The following is a 27,469-nucleotide window of genomic DNA, read 5'->3' on the forward strand; positions in this document are numbered from 1 at the left end:
ATTAGTGTTGGTTTTATATGTATCTGAGAATGGAAGGATTAAAAAATATATGTTCGGATAAGAGAATAAAGTTAAAGAAACAATGTCATTCATTTTCTCTTTTTTTACTTTGATGTCATAAGAAGTAAGTTCACAGCCTGCTCTGAAATAAGGGAATAAGTGACTGAATTGGAGACAGGGTTGTCAGATTTAGCAAATAAAATACAGGAAGCCCAGTTAAATTTTAGTTTAACTGGGCTCTTCTATGAACTTAGAGATAAGACAGATCACCTGTCCCTGGAAGCGAGTCAGTCCCTATAGAGTCGCTTACTCACCGTCGGTGGAGCAGCTGCTGGTTCCATCACTAGAACAGTACCGCATCTCAATTCTCTGCCTTCCCACTTCCAGCAAGTTTGGATCAGGCAGGCGGGCCTTGCACGTGTACCGAAATCGCTGCTCGTAGTGGCCCCCATTGTCAGAGATGTTGACAGGCGTCCAGGGCGTCCAGGGTGTGGTCTTTTTCAGCTCAGGGCATGGGTTGGTATTACAAGGCTGGTACTCCTGGAGGAGAAAACACATGAAGTATGCTTATCATACTGCAGAAATAGAGCCAGGGGCATCCTTCCTTAAGTGAAGGAGAGGGCTCTCTAAAACTTCAGGTCCTGACACCCACCAGCTACTCTGCAAAGTTAAAAGCACACTTTTTTGTCAAATTAGGCATTGAAGAGAATGTTCGGTGTTCAAGTTAACTGCAAAGGAATCTGAACAGTTTCTACATCAACAATGAGAATGAGATAATAAATGTAATTGTGTGTGAATAAAAATGGTGATTCCCCCCAAATCATCTTCCTTTCATTGATAAGTGACCCAAAATGCTGAATATTCTGACGTTAACTTTAGCTTTTTTTTTTTTTTAAGATAATAGTTAAAATGAGGGAACCAGAATTTGATTTTTGGACCTCATTATGTTCAGTCTAAGATTTATATTTTAAGCTCTGGATCACAGATTCAAAGTGTTAGAATGGTAGCTTTCCAGTTGATAACACAATACATGATAACTTTTGGTCTATAAGAAATTTTCACAAGATTTCCCTAGTTAATACATTGTTGGCATTTTTCAGTCTCACCTCCCTTCCCCAGTACCAGATACCTCCATTGTAAGCACAGCGGGGAGGACCCTGGTAAGTGGGACATGCCATTTTTGGGCGGTGGACTTTAGGACTATAAGTTTGGGTCTCTTAATCTGGCAAGAATTTTAAACATTATGTCTTCAGAAACACGACCAAATCTAAGGGGCACAGGGTTTGACCTTGAACATAGCACTAGATGTTTCATTAGAGGGAAAACCCACAACATATAATACATTCAATTATGGCCATACTTTTTTTTTTTTTTTCTTTTTTGCGGCACGCGGGCCTCTCACTGTTGTGGCCTCTCCCGTTGCAGAGCACAGGCTCCAGACATGCAGGCTCAGCGGCCATGGCTCACAGGCCCAGCCGCTCTGTGGCATGTGGGATCCTCCCGGACCGGGGCACAAACCTGCGCCCCCTGCAGCGGCAGGCAGACTTTCAACCACTGTGCCACCAGGGAAGCCCTATGGCCATACTTTTAAAATAATTTTATTAATGTTAAACATACACAGAAAGGAAGAGTTAAATAGCTTTCTAAGATGTATTATGAAAAAGAGAATTGTTTTATCCTTCCCCCATCTCTTTCAGTTATCTAGATACTTATCCCTTAGAGCTAACAACAAGAATTTTCCAGCATCAGGCATTATCCATTAACTGTGCACTATGGGAAAAGATTTAGCTCTTTATTCTTTACCCCTTTACCCCTCTTCCTGTGTCTCCAACCCAGATGCAGCCTTCCCATCTCCCATCATCTTAATGTAGTTATGCTGCACTTTTGGTTAGATCCAAATCCAGTGTTTGCACTTATCGCTAAATGAACATTATCCACAGGTGACTGGTGCAGAGAGCTGATTGGTTTCTGTTTCGTGTCCATTTCCCTCCCAGTCCGACTCAAGGACTCGCCTGGTTTGTCGGGGTAGTTGTCTAGTTTCTATGAACTTGTCATGAATTCACTCCCCATCAGGTATTTTGACACAGTAGGAACTGTGATGGCTGATTTATGCTTGGAAAATAAAAAAGTCTCGGTAATATTGTATAACTGAATTCTGGTAGGAGAGAAAGTAGCCATGTGTATCCACACCAGAAGCTTTAACTGGAAGCCTGTTAAAATATTTATTTTGTCATGATTCTAATTAGTCTAACTAGTTTTCTTTACGCAGGGCCTATCTTTTAAATTTTTTTTACAAGGGACAATACTCGAGGGCTCTTCATGTTTGTGACTTCATACGCTTCTAACAGAAAACATGTAGAGTAATCATCACCACTTTCCTGATTTAACACCTCTTGCTTCCCATCCCTGACCCACACTGATGCTCCCCAACCCCACACCAACACACACTGGAAGACAGATGATTTCATTTTCCTTTGTTTACAGCATGTTTTATTATGGCATCTTTTGGATGCTGCCTTTTAAGTGAAAAAATAATAACCCCAATGGATGCCATAAACTCAATCATGTGAAACACTAGACAGAACACGTGTGTGCTCTTTTTCACTGGAATGGAGACCACGTAATAGGAATGCAATCGGCCTTGTCTGGGACCTTCCAGGCCCAGTGTGTGGCAACGCTGCCAGCCCCAGATTGAAAATGCCATATGCATTCCCTTCATCACTCTGCGTCAGCCTGGCTGGGCAAGTGTCCAGGGGCGGCTGGCTCCTTGCCTAACTGGACTTAAAACATATGCTGTTTATGGACCCCTGCTTTTTGCATTAACAAGTTTGACATCAGCTACAAAATAGTAAGATCCCGTGTCTCAATAAACAAACACAGAGGGTCCTCCCAGTCATTCTGAGCTTCCTTGCACTAGAAATTTCACCTCTTCTATGGAGATGAAGTTTTTTTTTGAAACAGATGAATAGAAAATATATTTTAAAGCCTGGTTGGCCTCTGTGTACTGGTAAAATGCTCAGAAGGGTGGGGGGATGGTGGCGGCTGTCACATGTCCCAGAGGTGGGTACACCTCACGGGTGAAGAAGATCAATTCAGGCCCGTTAGACCTCAACCTCTGATAACAAAGGCTGTTCTTATGTTCCATTAGCTCCTCACTGTACAAAATCCAACAGGAGTCTCAGGACCTCTCCTTTCAACTGCCTTTTAAGATTTGATTATGATGCATTCATTTAAAATATCAAATTATGAAACACTGAGAAATGGTATGACTGATCTGTTTTATATTAATGACCAAAATTATAAAGTGGTTCAATTCAGTGGTGAGTAGTTGTATGGCTTAACTGAGCCTGTATGCTCCAAGTTACTGAGGAACTGCTGCTGTGAGTAAACTAGAGAGATGGTGACAAGCCAAGCAAACCCAAATTTGAATGGAACTTGAACAGCATTATAGTTGATGCTTAAAAGAGAAATTATTTTAAAAGGGATTTCAGGGAGCTAATTATTATACCTGTCACATAGGAGTCTTAATATTCTGGTGGAAAATATTAGATAAGAATGGTTAATAAATCAATCCCACTGCTGCTATATATCCAAAGGAATTAAAATCAGGAACTCAAAGAGATACCTACACTTCCATGTTCATTACAGCATTACCCACAGTAACTAAGATATGGAAACAACATAAGTGTCTAGTGACGAATTAATGGATAAAGAAGATGTGAGACAGACAGACACACAAACACACACACACACACACACACACACACACACACACACACACACACACAGTGGAATATTATTCAGTCACAAGAAAGAAGGAAATCCTGCTATTTACAACAACTTGGTTGGACCTTGAGGGCATTAGGCTAAGTGAAATAAGTCAGACAGAGAAAGACAAGTTCTGTATGCTCTCACTTATATGTGGAATCTAAACATGCCAAACCCAGAGAAACACAGAGTAGAGTGGAAGTTACCAGGGGTTGGGGAAAATGGGAAAATGTGGGTCAAAGGGTACAAACTTCCAGTTACAAGATTATCAAGTTTGGGGATCTAATTTACAGCATGGTGATTATAGCTAATAATACTGGATCCTATACTTGAAAATTTCTAAGAAAGTAGATCTTAAATGTTCTCACCACAGTAAAGAAATGACAATTTTGTGACAGGATGGAGGTGGTAGCTAATGCTATGGTGATAATCATTTTGCAATTTATAAATGTATCAAATCAACACATTGTGCACCTTAAACTTACATAATGTTATGTGTCAATTATATCTCAATAAAGCTGGAAAAAAATAAAATAAAGACAGCAGCCAATGCAAGGACAAAAAAGAAAAACAAAAGGTCAAGAACAACAAAGGAAAAAATAAACATGGTTACTACATCAATTTTAAACAGTTCTCCTAACATGTTGCCTATGTTTTATATGTCCCAGTCAACAGTGATACAACCATCCATTTAAAAGTTTAATCTGGAGACCTGGGAGGCACCTGCCTGTTCTCCCTCACCTCTAGGCCAAGTCCTATAGATATGGCCTCTTAGGCTCCTTCTCTCCTCCCCTTCTCAACTGTCTCTTTTCTAATTCAGGTCACCATCATCTCAGTCCTGTCTCACAGAATCAAAGCGTGTATTTCACTGACATTTAATTGTGTATTTATAAGTCTGCCTCCACAAACAGATTGTAAATTTGTCAAGAGCAAGAACTTTGCCATATTTATTTTATATTACCAGTCCTAAGTATAATACCATAATTTTTTGGTGAATGGATAAATCAATTCACAAATAAGCCCATTCTGGTGGAATCTGCATAAATCTGGGGAAAAATTAGATGGTTAAGCAGGGCCCCATTTTGCTGTTTATTTTTCCTTTGAGAAAACTAAAATATCTTGCATTCCATAGGTTGAAAGTAAAATAGATGGTAATAGTCCAAGAAAAATTTTGATACCATGTGTTTAGCACAAAATAAGAAAATTACCCTTGAAGTGTTTTCATCAATAGCTGAATATGTGAACTAAATATATTCTCGTATGGAATACGTATGGTTTCCATATGTACTTATCAAATTCTCTTTCAGTAACTAAGTTGTTACACTCTGAAACAGAAAGCCATTCTGCACCAGAGGAACAAGAGCGTAATGCAGCTGTGCTTGCGAAGGGCCAAGGTACTGAAGCATATGTACAGAGGTAGATCTGTGATCCCAGGAGCTTGAGGAAGCAGAGCACAGACTGACAGGAAATCCTGGAAATTAGTTTCGTGGTCCCAGCAAGAAAGAGAAAGAAAAGGGAGACAGCGCATTCAAAATTATAATGCCACGGAATGACTTCTGCTTCCAACCAAGATGGGGTAACACAAGTGGGATGAACTCTTTCACCAAGAATAACTTTAAAATACATAAAACAATAGTTTGTAAGACATCGGACGTTAGGCAACGAAGGGCAGTGATCACCAAGTTTCGGAACCATGAGGTGAGCTCCACAACTGACCCAGCCTACAACCTGGAGAAGGTTTCCAGGTGATGGTGGAGGAAGAAGAGACCCAGGCACAGACTAGTGAGTGGGGAGACAGAACTGGGAGGTAAAGGAAGCCAAAGGGGCCGGGGTTCTCAGCAGGAGAGGGCTGCACAAAGAAGAAACTCCAGTTATGCACAGCTCCCCTGTTAGGTATTCAGCTGAGTAGAAACCTGTGAATGTATGTGTATGAAGAGACTACACATGGGTGGGGAAAGACCCACCTGAAAAGATCAGAGGGAAGAGTGCACGCCACTCACATAGGGCTGGGGATACTGCTTGCTCCTAAGAGCCAGACTGAAAAGCTTCATAATTCTCCTCGCATCAGTTAGGGTACCAGGAAGGGTCTTGTCTCCACCATGCGGAAAAATCACCTCAGACTAAACTCTGCTCTCATCTCAACTAACAAAGCTTACAAGCAAAAACCAAACAGATCAAACCTAGTTTCACATAACTTGATCTTGTCCCAAAGGAGAGCTCTTGCATAATCTGGGGAATACAAAAGTGTCCAACGTACAACAAGGAAAAGGTCACAGTGTCTTACATCTAATCTAAAATTACCAGGTATGCAAAGAAGCTGCTAAAAAAACACAACTTACACTGAGGAGAAAAATCAGTCAATTGAAATTGGCACAGGAAAGCCATAGATGACAGAATTTGTAGTTAAGAATATGTAAAACTGTTATAATAACTGTATTGCATATGTTCAAGGAGCTAGAAGAAAGACAACCTGTTAAGTAGAAACATGGAAGATATAAGGAAGAAATAAAATCAACTATACACAACATTCTATGAGGTCGACTTTAATCTGGTATAAAAAACCAGACACAGACATAAGAAGGAAAGAAAACTACATGTGAATATTCGCCATTAACTTAGACACAAAAGTGCTTAACAGGACTTTAATAAGCAAAACTCCAAACTATTTAAAAAGGTTAATAGCTCATAATTATGTAGGGAGTATGTCAAGGGTGCAAGGTTCATTAACATTTAAAATTGGATCAAGGTAATTCACTTTATTAACAGTCTAAAAAGTAAACCCATATGGACATCTCAATAGATACAGAAACGTCATTTGATAAGATGCCCAAACCCACTCCTTATAGAAACTCTCAATCAACTAGGATAGAAATAAATTTCCTAAGTCTGACAAAGGACATTTATTAAAAACATAAAAGCAACATCTTAAAGGTTAAAGCCTGTATGCTTTTTTTAAAGCTGAAGAATATAAGATCAATATAAAAGATTAAGTCTGTTTCTATGTACTAGCAATGAGGAATCATAAATTAAAAGAAGGCCATTTACAATGCTATCAAAAACATGAAATACTTAGGAATAAGTCTCATAAAATATGTGCAGACTTGTACACTTAAAGGAAACTTAATCTTCTAAATGATCTATAGAATCAATGCAATCTTAGTCACAATTCCAGAAGGCCTCTTAAAAAAAATAAAATTTGACAAGCTAATTCTAAAATTCACACACAAATACAAAGTATCTATCAATAGAATAGCAAAAGCATTTTGCAAAGAAAGGACATTGTTGGAGGACTTACACAACCTGACTTCAAGATTCATTATAAAGGTACAATAATCAAAATGCTGTGGCATTAAGATTGAAAGATTGAGCAAAGGAGTGGAATGAAAAGCACAGAAATAAACAGCACATGCATATGGCTTATTGATTTTTCAAAAAAGGTGAAAAGGCAGTTTAGTGGTAAAAGCAGTCTTTTCATCAAATGGTGCTGGAACAATTTGATATCCATATGTGAAAACCTGAACTTTGATCAATAACTTGCTCTACCCACGATAATAAACTCAAATGGATCACAGAACAATATCTAAAAGCATAAAACATATAGAATAAAACCTGGGAGAATATTTCTGTGACCTTAGGTTAAGCAAAGATTTCCTAGATACAATGCCAAAAGCATCAGTCATAAGAGAGGTAAAAATAAGTTGTGTTAATCAAAATCAGAAACCTCTACTTTTGAGAGACACTGACTGTTAAGAGAATGAAAGACCAGTCACACATGGGAGAGAATATTTGCAAATCAGTTATCTGATAAAAGGCTCATACCCATTATACACTTAAAAACTTAAAACTCAACAATGAAAGAAGAAAAACAGTATAAGCATTGTCAAGCGTTATGGAGAGACATTTCACCAAAGAAGATATACAGATGGCAAAAAAGCATATGTAAAGGTACTCAACATCGTTGTTTTTTGTTTTTTTTTTTTAGGAATAAAAGTAAATTAACACAGATATAGGGAACAAATGTATGGACACCAAGGGGGGAAAGTGGGGTGGTGGGGTGGTGGTGTGATGAATTGGGAGATTGGGATTGACATATATACACTAATATGTATAAAATGGATAACTAATAAGAACCTGCTGTATAAAAAAAATAAAATAAAATCCAAAAAGAATAAAAGAATAAAAGTAAATTAAAACCACAAGAAACCACCACACACTTATTAGAATGGCTAACATGAAACAGAACAAAAGAAACCTCGAACCTGACAATATCAAATGCTGGTGAGCTTGCAGAGCAACAGGAACTCTCATATCCTGCTAGTAGGAATGTAAAATGACACAATTGCTTTGAGAACTACTTGACACTTGGCTAAAAGCTTAAACATACACTTACCATATGACCTAGACATTTCCCTGCTAGATATTTACCCAAGAGCAAAGAAAGGATATGTCCATACAAATACTTGTACATGAATGTTCACAACAGCTTTATCTGCAATAGCCAAAAACTGGAAACAATGCATATACTCATCAGCAGGTAAATATCTAAGCAAATAATATCCAAATAAGAGACTACTCAATAATAAAAAGAAATGAACTGTTGTTATATTCAACATAGAAGAATCTGTAAAGAATTGTGCTATGTGAAAGAAGCTCCCCAAAATGGAATGACAATGTATGATTCCATTCACATAAAATCATGAAAAGAGAAAACTATGTAGAATCAAAGAGATGAGTGGTTACCTGAGACTAGGGAAGGCAGGGAGGTATATGAGGGAGGGGTTATGAAAGGAAACAAGGAAACTTTTGAGTTGATGAACACATTCATTCTCTTGTGTTGATGGTTGCATGGATGTACATATCTGTTAAAATTTATCAAATGTTAAACATGTGCAGTATATGGTATACCAATCATACTCAATAAAATATTAAAAGCTATGTGGTCACTGAAAGACAATTCTCTTTCTAAAAAATGGCGGTTATTTTGCTAATTTAGAAGTGATATTCAAAACAGTTGTGTTTGCACGTACCTGCACACAAACTAAGATTACAGTTATTTTATGGCGTTCATGCTGGAATATTTGAGACCAAACGTAACTACTAAGTATTTGTAGATAAATGTTTCACAAATACAAAATGTGCACGATCAAGCGAATTTTACCTGTCATCCCACATCCTACATTGTATGATACAAAATGTTATTTTCTATCATACAATCAGCCAGTGTAGCAACGGCCTGCTTGGTCTACATATACATGTGCATCAACTGCATTCTTTGATAATCTTATTCCTCTTACAATCAGTTTCTTTAGCTTCAGTGCATTTTCATGCTGATACAGGTCTTTGAACACGAAGGAGTTAAAATTATCTTCCATGGGGTCTGGAGATGTTTGTGAGTCACAGGATGGCTTGGTGGAAGTAGCACTCAGCCCCAAGGCCACCTTCTAACTTACTGTATAATCCTTGGCAAATCTTTTGAACATGTCTTAATCCGTTCAGGCTGCTATAACAAAATAGCACAGACTGGGTGGTTTATAAACAACAGGAATTTATTTCCCACCATTCTGGAGGCTAGAAGTCCAAGATCAGGGTGTCAGCATGGTTGGGTGAGGGTCCTCTTCCGGGTCACAGATGTCTCTTTTTATCCTCACATGATGAAAGGGGCTAGCTGGCTCTCTGGGGCCTCTTCCATAAGGACACCAATCCCACTCATGGGGGCTCCACTCTCATGATCTAATCACCTCCCAAAGGCCCCACCCCCTACGACCATCACCTTAGGCATTAGGTTTTCAACACATGGATTTTGGGGGGACACAAGCATTCAGCCCATAGCAGAACACACTGCAACAAACACCAAATGAAGGGTTACACAGGATGATCTTAAAGTACTTAACAAACACATTTTGGAATCCACAATCTTGCTTTTAATCTAGTCGGCCAACCCCAAATAAATATTCAGTGCACGCACTTGAATCTGGTTCATAGAAGGTAAAACGATTTGATATCCAAAGGGTACATGACAGTCTGCGCTAGCTACTTTGAGGAGGGGATGCTGATTTAGAGATTTTAAAGAATGTTCTTGTTTTATTTCCATTACTATTATTAGTCATTAAAGGCCCAATGAAATAAAATAGAAATACTCTTTAAAATGTGAAAGCAATATTGGAACAAAAAGAGTGAATATTTTTAAGTAGAAAATCCCACTGTTCTATTGCAGTAACTGCTTGCATTTCAGCAGACCTCCTCTGGGTAGCCACAGTCCTCCCTTTGGCCACGTTCATACATCTTTACTGTATCACTCGTTTGCCTAAGGGTCTCCGAATCCTGCAAGCGTTCTGAGGGTAAAGCCTGGGGCTGATGCAACTTCCCTCCTCATTTGGGTGACTGGCAGCACCCCTGGCTCCAAAGGGGGAGAGGATTGAGACGGACATCTCAAGGGCTTTCAAATGGGTGCATTTATCAATACTTTCAACAAGCAGTCAACCTGCGTTCTTCTAAGTGCAGAAAAAGCAGCAGAATACTCCTCTGCTTTCATATTAAAAAAAGATGTGTGCGCCTGTGTGTGTTAGATTATATGCGTGTGCATATCTATAAAAATGGAGCTGGCTTTCCTCCTTACACACACTTTTAGGCATTCCTTTTTATAACACTGTAGAAATCCCAAGAGAATAAGAAAATCAGTGCTGTCGCTGGTAATCTTTTTTTATTATAGAGGCTGTGATTTGTGGGCACTCTATAAACTTACATCTCAAAGGAGAAGATCCATTTATTTGGTTTATTCTCTCACTATCATGCCCTTAAATTCTTAGTCCCTGAGGGCGAACATCAAGAATTCAGATATCTTTTTTTTTCTGGCAACTACCTTGCAACAAGAGGAGAAACTACTTTTAGTTAGGAGTGAAAGCCTACCACTGGGAAAAATGTTTCCTTCCCAAACTGACCATTGAAATGGGTGCCTTTGAGCAAAAAAGTCCACCCTTCATTTCCATTCCTCCATTTTTAAAGAAAAAAAAGTGCTTAACTGTAATATACTTGCTTCAGAATAGTTGGTCCTATTTTAAGAGTTCTTATGAGGAATTTCGGAAGAACAAGAGTAAATAACACAAACCAAACTGACGTTGTGTTATTTAAGATCGAGGCTTTGAAAGGACAACTCATGGGGCATTGCTTTTACACTAATACATGGGGGCAGTTGCCCTGGATTCTTTTTAGTACAAAAAAACAATAGTCACTTGCCTTCTTACTAGAAAATGATCGTGTGTGTGTGTGGGGGGGGTGGGTGTGTGTCTCACCACCTCACTGTACATATACAACTGTAGAAAAACATGGCTTAAGAAAAGAAAGAAAAAATACTCCCTATCATCATAGGATTTGGATGTTATGGTTATAGCCATATTTGTGTGGGCTAAAGTGGCTTAATTTCTTGGCAAGAAGATGCAAAATCAAATTAGATTAATGGAGTGGTTATGGAAAATTCAGTCATGAAGATACAGGCTAAAACCATACTCATGGCTTGGGCAAACCTTAATTAAAAAAATTAAATGTATTAAAAGCTGTTACTTAGCAGCCTAGGCAACCGTTGGTATTTTACCAACACCTGGTTATTAGTCTGTGGTTTGATAAGTAAACATTTATTTTATATATAAGTTAATTTCTAAAATAATTTGTTTTGAGCTTTTGAGAAATGTATTAAAAATAAATGTGAGGGCTTCCCTGGTGGCACAGTGGTTGAGAGTCTGCCTGCCGATGCAGGGGACACGGGTTCGTGCCCTGGTCCGGGAAGATCCCACATGCTGAGGAGCGGTTGGGCCCGTGAGCCATGGCCGCTGAGCCTGCACGTCCGGAGCCTGTGCTCCGCAACGGGAGAGGCCATGACAGTGAGAGGCCCACGTACCGCCAAAAAAATAAAATAACATAAAATAAATAAATAAATGTGAGTCAGATGGTGATGATAAATATATACAACTTGTTTTTACCTGACCATTGACTGCAAAATGATTAAATACCATTTTCCTCTTTTAGATAATTTGGATGCTTTTATTTTTTTCTTTATTCTGCATGTGTAGCTAAAGGGACATAGGCCAAAACAGAATTGTAATGTCTTTTTCTATTTGCTTACTCAGCTGACATCAGTTTTCTTCTGCCTTTCATCAGGCATGGAGGGTTGAGTGGTCCTACTTGGAGCCTTGGGAGCAGCTGGCCTATTTGTCATAGTCACCTCCACATGCTTCCTTGGTTATGGCACAGCTAGGATCTTAAGGGTGCCCTGACAGTAAGCACCCACTTGCAGACTCTGGGAGGCAGAATTCTCACACGCCCCCAAGAGCCCCACCACCTGGGTATCACATCTTACGTAATCCCTTTCCTGTGAGTGTGGGTGGGTTCTATGAAAATGATGGCATAGGGAGGTTCCTCCTAATCTAAGACCTCCTTGTAGTGGACAAAAGAGAGATTCTCCTGCTGGCTTTGAAAATATTGGCTGCCACATTGTGAGGGGATCACATGGCTAGGACCTGAGGGCAGCCACTGACAACATCCTCCTACCTACAGCCAGAAGAACATGAGGACCTCAGTCCCCGAACTTCAGGTCACTGTGTTTGAGTGAAATAATGTTGGGTAAATGTCTTTTGTTTAAGGGCACGAACAGAATTTAAGATGGTGTTCTGTTCCTTCTATGGAAGAGCTTTTCCTAAAGTGTATCTTCGTGGGGTGCTCAGGGCACTACAGAGACAAAAGCATCTGTTGTCAGGAGGGACTGAGAAGCTCTGGGTTCAACAGAGTTAAACGGGTTTCATCAAACCAGGAGTGCTCAGAGCTGATCTTGGAGCCCTTTTCTTAGAGCTTCTCAGGGAACCAGAGTGGAACAGAGGGCACCTTAGCAGATGCTGTCAGAGAGGATGCTACCGGGAATCAAACAAGTTCTCAAAAGGTGAGAGCAGTTTTCTCATCGGAGCACTGATTCTACAATCAACTTTATTGATTCAAACTGAAAATAGGGGTGTATCCCCAGAGTTCTGAAGTTGTATGGAAGTCATCCCTCTTCTGCCAAACCTAACCAGGATTTAACAGACTGAGGATGCCGTCCTACGTTCATAAGATCCTTAGCCCCCTTGACTCCATGTTCTAATCAGGAAAGCCATCTAGAATATCCCTCTCCTTCAAGCCTGTGGGTGGGCGGCTTTCCAGAAAGTGTATGAGGTATAGGGAGCTGGTACTTCATTTGTCTTGCTCCTCCAATGACTTCCAGTCTGAGGTTATCTATAAGTGGGCTAATCAGTTCCTATTGTGAAACTCTTCGCTCATTTCCAAGTTCATTGTCTTATGTGATAACCAGGGGAGGCCACCAGGTCTTAACCTTAACCTAGGGCCTCAGCTTTCTCATCTGAAAAATGGGCACACATAAAGAAACATCATTGGGACTTCCCTGGTGGCTCAGTGGTTAGGAATCTGCCTGTCAATGCAGAGGACACGGGCTCAAGCCCTGGTCCGAGAAGATCCCACATGCCGCGGAGCAACTAATCCTGTGCATCAGGACTACTGAGCCTGTGCTCTAGAGCCCGCGATCCACAACTACTGAGCCCACGTACCACAACTACTAAAGCCCATGCGCCTAGAGCCCGTGCTCCACAACAAGAGAAGCCACCGCAGTGAGAAGCCCGCGCACCGCAACAAAGGGTAGCCCCTGCTCACCGCAACTAGAGAAAGCCCACGTGCAGCAACAAAGACCCAACACAGCCAAAAATAAATAAATAAATAAATAAAATATAAAGAAACACATCATAATTATCAGGGACTGTTAACAAGATAAGGTGTTCACAGTGATTAGCAGGGATCCTGGCACATGGGGCATCTTTGGTCTGCACAGAAGCCTGGAAATGAAGATGGGATGCAGAACGTGAAAATATTAGGGGTTCTGCAAAGTTGGTCACTAGCAATCTTGAGAAATCACCCTCTGTCCAAGAAAATGCGGATGGTCACAAAAACCCCTAATGATCCCAGCAAGATTACACACAGGGAATGGATTTGCCTACCTGACAAAAAAGGTTTAAACTTAACCTGTATCCAAGTTTCCAGGTACATCATTTCACTCGCTTGGAAATGTGATCATCCAGTAGAAAATTATCTTCGACATTTGTTCTTAACTGAGTTTACATGAAGCTGACTTTCTATCAGCTCACATTCCTTAAATAATTAGTTAAGATTTCATGTCCTAAAAGATAGTAGTAGGAAAATTTATTTAATCTAAAATTCCTACACCATGAATGATGCATTTGGAACACTCACTGCTAAGGTCAGAGTTCTTCTGTCATTTCCTTTCACCAGTATGGAAATGTTCAGAACTCTTGGGTATTCTTTTGGCTGTCTAAGTTGGGATCCCATCATTTAATGGATCTGGGAAATGAAAAACACGTATGTTTTATCAACATCTTTGCTTAGAATTTAAAGCGCAAGGAACCCTTTTTTGGCTCGTCTTTTGGCCAATTTACCTTGGGAAATTATGTTCCTCAAATAAAGTTGTGTAAATGACTTTCTTCTTATCATTCAGATTAACTAGGTTTCTATTACCTCATGAATCTTTCCTGCCAGAAATTATGGGTAATGTCCTAAGTATCTAAATTTAAACAATTATATTTTTGAAATTAAAAGTCAAAGTAATATTGTACAAATGACGTTTTCAATGAACAACACAGTCATGAAAATAGAAGTATTATGTTATCCATCCACTCATCCATTAATCTTTATTCCAGTCATCACCGTTGGAGCATCTATACCTCGTGCAAGATGCTAAGCTACATCCTCAGGGGGTCTTAGATGTTAGTGGTGAAAATGAACAGGGGAAGTTCAAGGTAGACACGTGACAATGCCATTAAGTCCCACACCAACTATGTATTATGGGAATTAAGATGCAGGGGGGACTTGATCTTAAATCACATGAGGACACAGTAATTGACACTGTGGCCAATGCCATGGGCCACTCGGCCTGGGGTTCTGTGTCTGACAGACTGACCAGTTTTATACCAAGGGGTGTATTACTCCCCAGCCACAGCATCAGAGGTTGGACGCACCCAACAGCTTAGTTGCCTTGAGCAACCTATTCTGGCTAAATTATCCATGCCTTCCTAGTACGATGTCACTGCTAATACAAAACAAATGAAAACCCCAGTGCAATCTTATCCACTTTAAGTTTCAAGTTTTGACTACAGAAAATAAAAAACTAACAGGTTAAAATATAAGTTGTCAAAAGAGTTGGGTATGCGTCCATATTTTTTCTTAATAAAGTTAAAATTCGTTATGCTCCAATTTTATAAATGTTCAGAATGTATGCACGGGGTCCCAGCAGCAGGTCTGATGAAAAGAGGAAAGTGCGACAGTAACCTGCTCAGGACTGTGGTCACAACTGTTGGCCAAGGGTCATTCCAAGGCCTGGGTGGTGTCTCCAGATCTTCCTTACTCTACTGGCTTTCCTCTCAAAGCTGGGAGCTACATTCACAAGAGACAACCAACCTCCCAGCAAAGGAGACTCGTTTCAACCTGAGGATAGAGGTGTTGCTCTTTCTTGGTAGAGTCACAATCTCAGTGCGGTAATATAAATATATAACGACTTTCCTAATATCGTTTTCAAATAGACTATCACAAAAGTGAATGATGTTTCTCAAATAAACTATCACAAGAACGAATATTCTGTCTAAATGAAGTGACAACATCATAACACAATCATTTGTCTAAGACCGCTCTTGATGGATTTATTTCTAAGATTTATAAACTTCTCTCCCAGAACTTAATTTAACAGTTTATTGATGTCTTGGGGTTATAATTAAATTTATTTATTACTGACAATACTATTAATACATTCGGGTTGTTGCTGTTGCTGTTTTCCAGAGCCTAAACACATTTCTCACGTTTGCTTGAATTTTTTTTTCCGTGACGTGAGTTTTCGGCCACAGCTCTGCTGTCTTATGCCCCCGCTTCTCGCGGCCCTCTTTCTCCCTCCATCTATGTGATATTCTGGACAACGGATCATTAAGCTGATTGGAGCACCCAGCAAAGAGAACAGGCAGAACTTGTGAGGCCTTGGAGTCTGTGCCACAAGGCTGGATAGAAAAACCTTTGTACACACCTGCTTCCTAAACCTGGCCTGACCCTGGCTGCCAGCATTGATGTGGCGGCTTTCCCGTTGCTGAGGACTGCGGTCGAATTAGGATATTCAAGATGTTAAGTTCAAACTTATAAGTTAAACAGTTCTGGCCTTTAATATCCTTAACACGTGGCTATGATGCAAAACAGTTTACCTAGAAGTTTGCTATAAAAAATAATTGTCCAAATCAACTTTTAATGACTGATCTACATTATGGATTTTCATCTACTTAAATACAATTTGAACATCTATAAATTCCTAATATATAATATGGTGATTAAATTATTAAGTGGGTAAAATTCCATCAAATCCATATATTGGTCAAAGATATTTATTTATCCTGACATAATTTGTACATTCCTTAGATTTTAGCCATACAAAACTTCCCCAATTGTCACTATATAAACACACTTGTATGTGTGTGTGTGCGTGTGTGTATATATATATATATATATATATATATATATATGAAAATAGAAAAACTTATAATGGAAGTCACTTATGTGGAAGTTCCTATATGAAGATTATCTAAACCAATAAATGTGGCTACAAGTCTCTTGTTCTAGAATGTTACTTCTTTAATAAAGCAGGGATGTTTCTTGTTTCTTATTGAAAGTTATCTTTCAGGACTATAGAAAATGTCCCAGTTAAAATATTTAGGATTCTGTACTGTGAATGACTTTAAAATTCATTTTTTCTCTTCTAGGAAACGTTGTAAAATTTAAGCAAGACTACTGACTGCTTTCTGCTTCAATTCATATTCATTTAGGCCAAAAAAAAAAAATCATAAGGTGGCTGAATAAAAATTCCTGTCCTTCCAAAATATGACTGAAGTATCTCTAAATTGCTTAATTTTCCTACAAATTTAAGTATATTGAATAAGAAAAATAACTGGTACGTTAGGGTGACTATAGACATCTAAGTTTTCTCTTATGTTGTGACAGAAAAAAGTTTCGTTTTCTTCTTTTCGATCATTCCTCACTGTTAGAGGTTATTTGGCTTTATTATACCATGAAAGGTCCTTGCCCATATTCAGACAGAACATTACAGTCAGGGGAGTGAGATGTGCGGTTTTTTCAAACAAGAGTTTATATGGGCAGGCAGGAATGACACCAGCAGCTAGAAGCCTAAATATGTAGTAATATATAGAATATGCAGTTATATATGAAATATATATAATTTCACAAAATTATAGTCAAGGTCATATACAAGGAGGCTCTACCGTAAGACAGTCTGAATGGTGGAGGCGGCAGCCTCGACAAACACTGGCTAATTAGTGTTAATGCATTTCCGTGACTCCATGTTACCAGCAGGATAAAGCCCAAAGTGCTCAGCTTTCCAGACTCAAAAAATTAGATCCACTGCACTGGCTCAACCCCTCCCATCCTGTGGCCTGTATCTGAGCCATGTGGCAGATACATGTCTTAAAGACCCACAGATACACACTGTGGCTTCAGGCCTCTCTGCCTTTGCTGCTGCTGCCTTTACTGTAACATATGATTCTCCTATAGTTACCTGAAAACACCACTCCCTCCTTCACGTCACATTGTGCCCTGGAAAGTAACAGACGAAGGATGCAGCACCACAAGGACCTGCCCGCACAGGGGTGTCTCCAGTGATCTGTGAAGACACCTGCTACCTAGTTCTTGTGTTCTGTTTCTAGCTCAGCACTGGACACTTGCTGCTTGTCACACAGCAGAAGACCTCCCGGCCCTTCCTCCATCAAATATGGCACTAATGGGGTCCATGCATCTGAAAACCAGCCTTAGCTCCTGTATTTTTGATAACTTTTCCTCAACGGTCCGCAAAATCTTTAAAAACACGGAATAATCTTTCAATCAATAAACAATACACGAACAGACAAAGATCAAGCGGCCACGGTTCAAGTGGGGTAGGGGCCAGGAGCTCGTCCAGCTGGGCAACAGCCCTGTCCCCAATGCCACCTACAGGGGCTCAACGGGGTGCCCTTTGCCAAATACATAATAACGTCTGGCCTACGGCTAAAGACTGGCCATTAACTAGTAGCCCCTGATCTTTGAGACACAGGTAAGTGAGCTGGCAGGAATCCTTGGGATAAATCATTCCCATCCTTGACCTGACAACTCTTATTTCTTTGCCTTGTTGTACTGAATTGGCCATGATCTCCAGAATAATATTAACATTAGCAGTGCTGGCAGGAATCCATGGCTTTTCTTTGACTTTAATTGAAAAGCTTCTAACCTTTCACCATTATGTGTGATGGTGTTTGCTGTATCATTTTAATAGGTATCCTTTGTAAGGTTAAAAAAAGCTCCCATCTGGGCTTCCCTGGTGGCGCAGTGGTTGAGAGTCCGCCTGCCGATTGAGGGGACGCGGGTTCGTGCCCCGGTCTGGGAAGATCCCACATGCCGCGGAGCAGCTGGGCCCATGAGCCATGGCTGCTGAGCCTGCGCGTCCGGAGCCTGTGCTCCGCAGCAGGAGAGGCCACAACAGTGAGAGGCCTGTGTACTGCAAAAAAAAAAAAAAAAAAAGCTCCCATCTATGCTTTGTTTGTTGACTTTTTAAAAAACTGTTATGAATGAGTGTTGAATTTTATCAAACATTTGTTCTGCATCTATTGGAATGACTCTGACATTCTTTCTTCTTAATCTTATTAATATAAAATATATTATTTATAAATTCTCCATTTGCTCATTATAAATGTCACACTATGAATATGAACATATAAGTGCAATGTAAATATTTATATATGTAAAACTTATATTTGTACATAAAGTCTGATGAATTAAGGTTGTACAAGGTTGCACAATAAGTACACTGCAAAAAAGAAGATCCTGGCAAAGGGGCATGTGAGAGCTGAAATTCAGCCTGCATCTTCTCCTAAGCCATGAGTTTTGGCAGAGGGCTGTCTGTCCTCAGAGGAAGGAGCCTAAGAACCTGCTGGCTGCCTGCCAAGACCTGAGCCTATGCCGTTGTGACCTTCAGAAGGGGAAATATGTACTACTTCACACAAAGGCACTTTACAGGTTAGCAGTACTTCTGGGGCTCATCCATTTCTAGCCCTCGAGGTCCATGTCATTTACCAAGCAACTCAACCACTGGATATCTTATCTTGGGAGAACTTGCTACAGGATCCTCTCACTTTTAAACAAATTGTCCCTTTCTGTCTACTGCTCAGAATCCCTGCCACCATCTCTACGAGCTGGCACTCTGATTTTTAATGCCTTTCCCCTACTCAAAGAGGTGGCCACGAGAAAAGGGACACAAACGTTTACGTGAGGGAGAGAGATACAAATACAACTTAAAATGATGAAGACCTGACGCTTCTTGCAAATATGATGATGGTTTGGGGACCTCTGGAGAGAATGCTTGATCTCCGCTCCTGGTTTAAATTTGTGACAGTTCTCCCTTCATGTGAATTTTTCCAGGGCCTTTCACACAATTCATTGAGCAGCTAGTTTGTGCCAGCTACCGAGAAGGTGCTGAGGACGCAGGGCTGAGCCACAGAGACAGGGCATCTGCAGCTGGTGGCTTGGAATCTCACAGTGTTCTCTGCAAAGGATCCCCAACCCCCTGGGGAATCTCCCCTCGCTAGTGGAGAGGACCACAGAAAAAGCATCACCCAGCTTTCTCGAAATTCAGGCTCATCAATCATTTCACCCTGGTCCAGTTACAAGAACATGATTGACAACTTAAAACTGTGCCAAGCAAAGTTCTGTCTTCCACTGAGACATAAGTAGAATGTTTGCAAAGTGTCAGATTGTAAACCTTTTTTTTTTTTTTTTTGGCCGCGTCTCACAGCATGCAGGATCTTAGTTCCCTGACCAGGGATTGAACCTGTGCTGCCTGCAGTGGAAGTGCGGAGTCTTAACCACTGGACCACCACGGAATTCCCAGACATGTCTTTTATAACACTAGACCCTTATCCTTTTTAACTTGATTACATATGCTGAAAGTTAATTAAGATGCCTTTCAAACAAATGTGGCAAAACCCGATAAATGTATAGTAAACTCATAGCCACACCTACTCAGAGGCCTCCCCTACACAAATATTAGTCTAAAAGCAACAAAAGGGAAATTTTAAGTTCTGCTAAAGGACAAGGAACAATGAGTACTGGGAAAAAAGTTACAACTTCTATGGATTATATATATTTTTTTGCCAAGATCCCAGTAAAAGATAGAAGTGAAGAGTCAGAATTTGAAAAATTGACAATTTGTATCAGGATGGAATTGGATTTCCTTTGGCCAGATTCCTTTCATTAGGCTGTGACTTCTGGGTCACATCTAAGAATAATATGATCTATGAGCACCAAGGATGACGAACAAGAGAGAGCGGGAGAGGCCCTGAGAAGGTCATTTAAGACATATGCACCCAAGGAAAAGGCTGCCAAACCCTCACAAAGGTGCCCACGTGGAATGAAACCTCCTTAACAGCCCCAGGAATTGGGGTTTACGGGACCTAGAATCAGCCCCAATGGACCAGAAGTATGTACATTTCCAGTTTACTGGCTGTGCAGGCTAAAGGACCCGTTTGCTTCAATGAGATCTGCAGCGCATGGAAAACATAACAAATGCACTGGAGGTGCTTAGGCAGATCTCTATTCCGCAGGGTAAACAGGGAGAGTCCCTCAGTGGATACATGGGGGGTACCGGAGGCAAGGCACCCCAACGTGCACCCTTGGGGAAATGCCAGGGCCTCAGCCAATTCTAGTGCCAACCCCTCCTGTTGGAGCAAACTAGTGGGGACACCATTTGTATTTGAAGTCCCACTGAGCGCTCGTCTTCCTAACTCTCAGTAACCCCTAAAACACCCAACTGACTTCTCCTAAAATAGTGAGGTGGGGCTTGTCCAGGGAAACCCATCCCGTGTACAGGGGGCTTAAAATTGCACACTTGACTCCTTGCATCCTCTGGACACCTGTAGCTTATATTCAATATGCCACGGTCTACCAGGAGTTTGTGCTATGGGGTTGTTAGTATTTCTCGTCCCAGGCTGAGAGCTCCTTGAGGTCAAGAATAGCAGCTTACCCAGATTCATATTCCACCCAGCCTACATCCCAGGCCGTGGCTCATACACAGAGTTGTTCAAGACTAACTTGTCGAGGGAATAGAGCTTGACTCCACATTGACCGGGAGCATGAAGTGAACCAAAGGAAATAATACAACATTTGACTAGCATGCAGGACGATGGTCTGCAAAGGGCTCAGGACCATTACATTTAATTTCTTATTTACAAAGGAGAGCTCAAATATTGGAATCCGTGCAACTTTAAAACATTAAATTCAGATTTCCTTTTCTAATTGGGTGCTCTGTAATAGTTATATGTACTCAAGTCTTGCCTATGGGGGTGTGAGAAGGTCTTGGAAGGTCACTGCCAAGTATAATCTAATATCAAAACCAATTTTAATGAACTTCATACACTATTACTGCAGGCATACTGGCTTTCAGTGCCAAATTTGATTCGTTTGGAGCAGCCTTGTAAAACTAATTAGGAAGAATTCGAAATAGTTTAAGAATATGAACAAGAAGTGAAATGTTCCTAAGCTAATATCATGGAAAGAAAAATTAAATATGAACGAAAGGCAGCTCCACTGGGGTATGAAGAGTCTCTGTGAAAGAATAACCACAAAATATGTTCCTTTATAAGAAACTGTAAGAAAGAACCAAAGAGTAGACAAAAACAATATAATGCACAAGAATGATCACTTCGTTTGAAAAGATGTTGCTAACATTTTGCCAAATTGCCATCATCTTTTAAAAAAATTAGTATATAAATTTAATAACTAGTTTCATTTCTTCATTTTCTTACACTCTGCTAGGTATTGAGGATATAATCGCAAATAAAACAGATATCGTCCTTGACTTTAAAAATCTCAAATATCTTCTTTTTTGGTATTAATAAGTTTAAAAACAAATTAATTTATCTCATAGTAATGTTATGGAACTTTCCCCTTTGAAATAGGACTAAACTCAAGTTTCTATGACATATTTGGGGGCAACACTGACCTTAATTTATATTTTTTTAGGTTTAGAAGCACCTACTAAAGTTGAAATAACGATTGTGGGAAAGCAGCAAATTTAAGAATAAGGACTATACATCTACACACCCACACGGATTTGCACGCCTAACATCAGGTATGTATTTACAATTAGATGGCTGCTTTTAGATAGTAAAATCTAGACGATTTTTTTTTCTTTTTTGCTATAAGGAAAAATAATTGAAAACATGATGTGGTTTACCTGCTTGAAATCACTGATGGGTTTATATTGTGGAAATATTAACACAAGAAAGTTATCCTAGCCCCAATCATGTAACTGAAGTAGCAAGTAAGTAAGAGTCAAATGGCTATCTATGCCCTTTAGTCTGATACCCAAGACCTATCAGGAATGAAACACCTTACTTTCCCTGTCTGCGTCTTGCCATATTCCTTCATGCATCCTCAACCACGCAAATGACACTACTTACGGATCGCAGTGTATTCCCCACGCCCTTTGATTCACAGCCTTCGTTCATGTTTCTTTCACAGAGAAGCTCCCATTCCCATCTCAACTTGGCCAAATCCTAGCCACACCTTTGGGACCCTTGACCCAGCCAGCCAGAGGTAACCTCTCCCTCCTCTGGACTCACTGTTTTCTCTTAATGGTTCCATTGGCATTCCTGGCTTCTTCCTTATATTCTGGCCATTAGGTTTATATTTTTCTCCCTTGGTTAGGAGTTTTCTTGTATGCATCTGCATACCTTCATCTTCCATAGGACCTCGTACAGTTCTTTACACACAGTAAATAGTCAACATTTTTGGTTGACTACTTATATAGACGAAAAGATCTGAAAATTCTACAGAGGGTAGAATGGAAGACATGAATCAGTAACTGATGTCATTGAGAATGTGCTTTTCTTCCATATGTAAAACCGTCTAGAAATTAACAATTACATATGAGATCACACCAAGCTTTAGGGAAATCAATTATCAAACACGACTCATGTAACAGGCAGAGTTCCTTTCCACCCTTCCCTTTCATATGTCAAGGCTTATCCCTAAAAGCTATTAGCAGCGGCAAGAAGATAAGAGAAGGAAATCAATTACATAAGCTTCCTAAGGAAAACTGCTTGGCGAACATCAGAGAGCTCCTCCTGATGTCTGGATTCCATCTGTTGCCCCTGCTATTTTTGTCTCTCTCTCTTTTGAGAGGCGATGCCTCATGTGCTCCTGCGGAGTCTGAATAATTTTATAAGGTAGATTCCACAGCTTATTTCTTACAGCCACTGCCATTTCTTTTTCCCACATGATGACACTCGAGTTCCTTGAAAGACTGCTTTTCAATAGTTGTAAACCGGGCAATTTCATGGGACTAGGATAGACTGGAACAGATGTGGAAAACCTTTCACATCATGATAGAAGCAAGATCCCAAATAGTAGTGTGTAGGATGTTACTTTCTCACACAGCTTGGCTTATATAATAATGCAAGAATGTGACATGGTACGAGCCAACTCCATCTTCAAGAGCCTTTATTGCAACTATTTCTTTCAAACCAGAACCTCATGAGATTCTGCATGTCAAACAGATCTTGAAAAAAACACGCTGTGGAGTGAATTGAACAGACAACTGTTCTAAGAATGTCTGTTATTATAACACATCCTTAGATCACAGAGCAAAATAATTCAGCTCTTTAATTATTCTGACAAATGCTGAAGGCTTCTAAATGGAACCTTGTATTTCTACTTAGAAAAAAATCTAAATGGAGCAGTAGCTTCTTTATTCTTTCTTGTATTCACATAGATGAGTTCTGAGCTAGGCTTTTATGCTTAGAAGATTTGAGGATTAATAAAGGGATAACACTTGGGCAGAAAGAAACCATGGCATCTGTGAAAACTACTCAGTGCTTTAAACCATTTTTTTTCACGTTCCAACATCTGTTACTTCCTTCTTTACTTAATTACAAGTTGCTTTGAAAATTATTATGTATGTGCGTTGTTTTAACAACTGAAATTATACATGTTCAGTAATTCCATTGCAGGCACTCAGATGAAATAATAAAAAATAGGAAATGCAAATCTTAAGCAAAACACCAGTTAAAACATATTGTTGATGTAATTAAACACTTACGCTACTTCCTCCAAAAGGAACAACTGTAGGCTATGAATAAAACCAAGTGACGAGTATAACAAGTATAACGATCAAAACTTATTTTAAAACTCTCCGGCTGCAATAGCATACATGTGAACTCTTTCTACAACACACCTCACTCTTGCTAAATCAAAATTGGCACTAAAGAATATTCTGAACGACAGCACCCACAAACCAAAACAAACTAATGAACAGACTTGTGCGTGGACCAGTTCAGGTTAAGCTTCACAAGTGAAGAATCCTTCCCAAGTTTTAAGCAGGAACCATGAGTCCCTTACTCACTGTGGTATCCCCAGAGCCTGTTATAGGGCAGAAGCTTAATAGTTATTCAATAATAATGGCATGAAAATGAGTAAAAAAACTAAGATGCTCAGATTCTAGCTACATTAGTATGAGTGCATGCAAACATCTATTAAGACTGTGATGTATGCAGGTCTGGCAAACCTGAGTCAGCACAAAAGGCACAATCAATTAAGTAAATGACAAAAGGCTTTGCCGATCGGAGGGGTGTCTCCCCAGGCTTTGTTTGCTTGTTTATTTCCTTGCTTTTAGAGGGGATTTTAGAAATGAGTCAGCTGAGTCAGTATGTTGGCTTCTATAACATAGAACCTACAGTAGATCAGACCCCGGCTTCCCTCCATCTTTCCCATCAGTTGGTTGAGCAGAGTTAGCCTCAAGTAGAACCACAGGTCTCAGATTGGGATGGCTGGATGGACAGGATGTTCTCATGCAGCCATGGCTCAAGATACTGTAAGATATGAAAATATCTCCTGGAAACATGGCCCCAGCCTCTGCAGTGAGGTGCTGGACCGAAATATGATTTTTTTTAAATTGGGGTGAGGAGGGAAATACCCAAATGCAACAGTGCATCCTTGATGCTACAAACTGCACATGGAGGACAGGAAGTCCTCAACTCCAAATGAGAAGGACGGCAACACAGCACATCATATAAAGGCCAAATTGACAGGATAAATAAATGGCTTTTTAGAAACTATGAACAAGCAAAGCCTTTTCAGACTCCAAGAGAGCGTTCTCTTTAATTGCAGTGGCAAGTGCCCGGCGCAACCAGAAGGAGACAAGGTGAGCTACAGAAATTGACCAAAAATAAGTGTCCAAATTGACAGAGACATCAAATCGACTAAATTACCCCAGGAGTGTTCTCTGTGGATAACCCACAATTAGCCCAGAGTGTCAACAGGCCTACCAAGACTGAAGATGCATTTGGAAAAGACTATTCCCTAATTGTTTTTATAGGAACTTCTACTAAGGCTTTCAATTTAGAAAGCCACATTTAATTACTCATTTTGTAGCAGGTAAAAATCTGGCATCATTTCAAAGAGGCCTGGGTTTCCTATAGCTGAGTATTTATTTATGCCATTAGAAAATCAGTTTCTTCTGTGTGTACTGTGTATTTGAGTAGGCCTCCAAAAGATTTTTAAGCTCATGGTCATTTAGTGGAAATTGTTATGGCTGAGAATTCTGTTACTGTGTTTCCATAAGTAAATTTTAGGTATTTTAATATCAGGTATTGGAAAACCTTTATCGTGGAATTTATTGGTAAACTGTCAAGGAAGAATTTGTGTGTGTACGTGTCTGTCTGTCTCACTTAAGTCACTTTTACAACAGAAGACCTCTATTCATGAAAACTTCTCTTTTCAACTAACTTTGCAATCACTGTATTTGAATTGTCATAGGCAGAAACAAACCTGATTCTTTGCAAAGAAATCTGGGCAACAGACGCTTCCAACATTATAAATAAAACATTTTTGTGAAATGCTCCAGATCTCCACACCAACTATAATTACCAGAGATTGTAGAATAATTTTTGTGCTCTAGAGGCAGACTTTTGATGGAGTAACTCCTACAATCCATCATTTTCTCTTCTCTCCGTCTGCATCATACATCATTCTTGAACTTGATGACCAAACTTCCAGGTCTAAATTTCAGAATGCTTACACTTCTTCAGCTCTCCACTGTACTACTCCTTGATTTTGTGCACTGATATTAACTTTTTCGAAATACTCAAGCCTCTTTTAACAACATGTGGCATCTTTACACTGACAATCTTTCATCTTTGCAAGCTCTTCACTGAGATCTCACATAACAAAGGAAAGCCAATTTTGCATTCCCATGCTTCGGAAGGTGTAATATCCAGCCAGTTTTAGCTAGGGAGAGCGATCATTCCCCTTGCAGAAGAATATGTGGAAATACACGTGAATGCATTTCATAAGCACAGTGCAGTGGAAGAGTGACAGTGATGAAAAATATTATTTTTAATCTATAAAAACGTTTCACTGTTTCCACTGATTTAGAATCAACTATTCGAGTTTTGCTTAATTTTATTTATTAAATGGTACTTCAGAAAATAGCCTTTTTAGAATTATGAAATGGTATTTTCATAAACAATGGATAAAGTTAACTGTATCTAACCCAGAAGGGCCACTGGCTCATTAAAGTAACTAGAGCTTCCAGACAGCTCCATGAGAAGCCCATGCAGGAAGCCCAGGCGAGAGGTCAGCGTCTGTGACCGAGCTTTCAAGGTATTGCTGGGGCAGCAAATAAACATGCAGAAATGGATCTTGGTCCAAAGTGAAATAATAACCCTTTAACTAACACATGCAGCTTGACGTCAACTGGCAATGCTCAAGTACCTCAATCTAGCATAAGCTGGGCTTACCTTGTACAAACTTAACAAAAGCAAACAAACATAATCGGACAAAGAGAAACGTGCTATGTACCTCCTCGCAGAAATGTTCCCGTCCTCCACGGCAGGACTGTGGATCTCTAGAAAACTACCTTTAAAAGTGAGGAAACACCAAACCGGAGTGCAAAGGAAACCAACCACCCATACTGTCAAGCAGCCAACTCAAAAACTACTTGTTCAGGTTTAAAAACTTCAGTCTCTCCCAGCTGAGGTTTCCTCCACACTTTATGCAGAAAGGAGGTGCCAGCTATCCCATCTGAAGAGACGCAGGTGCCACTGCAAGGAGGTTATTATTCTCTTGAAGGTAACTTAGTACTAAAAAAGGAAAGAAAGATGGGGCAGTAAAGATAACTATCATTTAGGAGAAAAGGAAATGAGTCTTCTAATAACTCCTTTTTTAACGGATCCAGCTTTGTGGGCGGGGACATTACCTCCTGTCAGTTAATCAGCTCTTGTTCTAGCATCTTCTGAGGAGGCCACAGCATCCTGGACCTTTCAGCTCCTTAGGGGCAGAAGACCTGGACCCAGGGTCTTGCTCTGACAACCTCAGGGTTTCGCGTCCATAAACTATTTTCTCTGGGCCCAGATTTTCTTATTTGGAAAACCAGGAACACATGAGATGAAATTTCTCAAAATATTTTGCGAACTCCACTGTGCTACACAAAAACAAGTTATCTTTGTAATATTATGCAAATGTAGTTGTGTATTTAAATTCTATTTGTGCCCGAAGAACCAGTTCTCAAATGCTGGCCTAGTCA

The 27,469-nt window shown here is 39.9% G+C and overlaps 1 protein-coding gene across 7 annotated transcripts in view; it reads right to left on the reverse strand.

The window, feature by feature from the left end:
* SEMA5A (semaphorin 5A) overlaps window positions 1–27,469 on the reverse strand; it is a 479,761-nt gene that overhangs the window by 27,982 nt on the left and 424,310 nt on the right. For all 7 annotated transcript variants that reach the window (XM_033852756.2, XM_073802003.1, XM_019951068.3 and 4 more), the window contains one exon: window positions 315–540. In XM_033852756.2, the coding sequence (XP_033708647.1) occupies window positions 315–540 (226 nt within the window). The remainder of the gene's footprint in view (window positions 1–314; window positions 541–27,469) is intronic.

The sequence above is a fragment of the Tursiops truncatus genome, chromosome 3 (genome assembly GCF_011762595.2).
Source record: "Tursiops truncatus isolate mTurTru1 chromosome 3, mTurTru1.mat.Y, whole genome shotgun sequence".
Taxonomy (NCBI): domain Eukaryota; kingdom Metazoa; phylum Chordata; class Mammalia; order Artiodactyla; family Delphinidae; genus Tursiops; species Tursiops truncatus.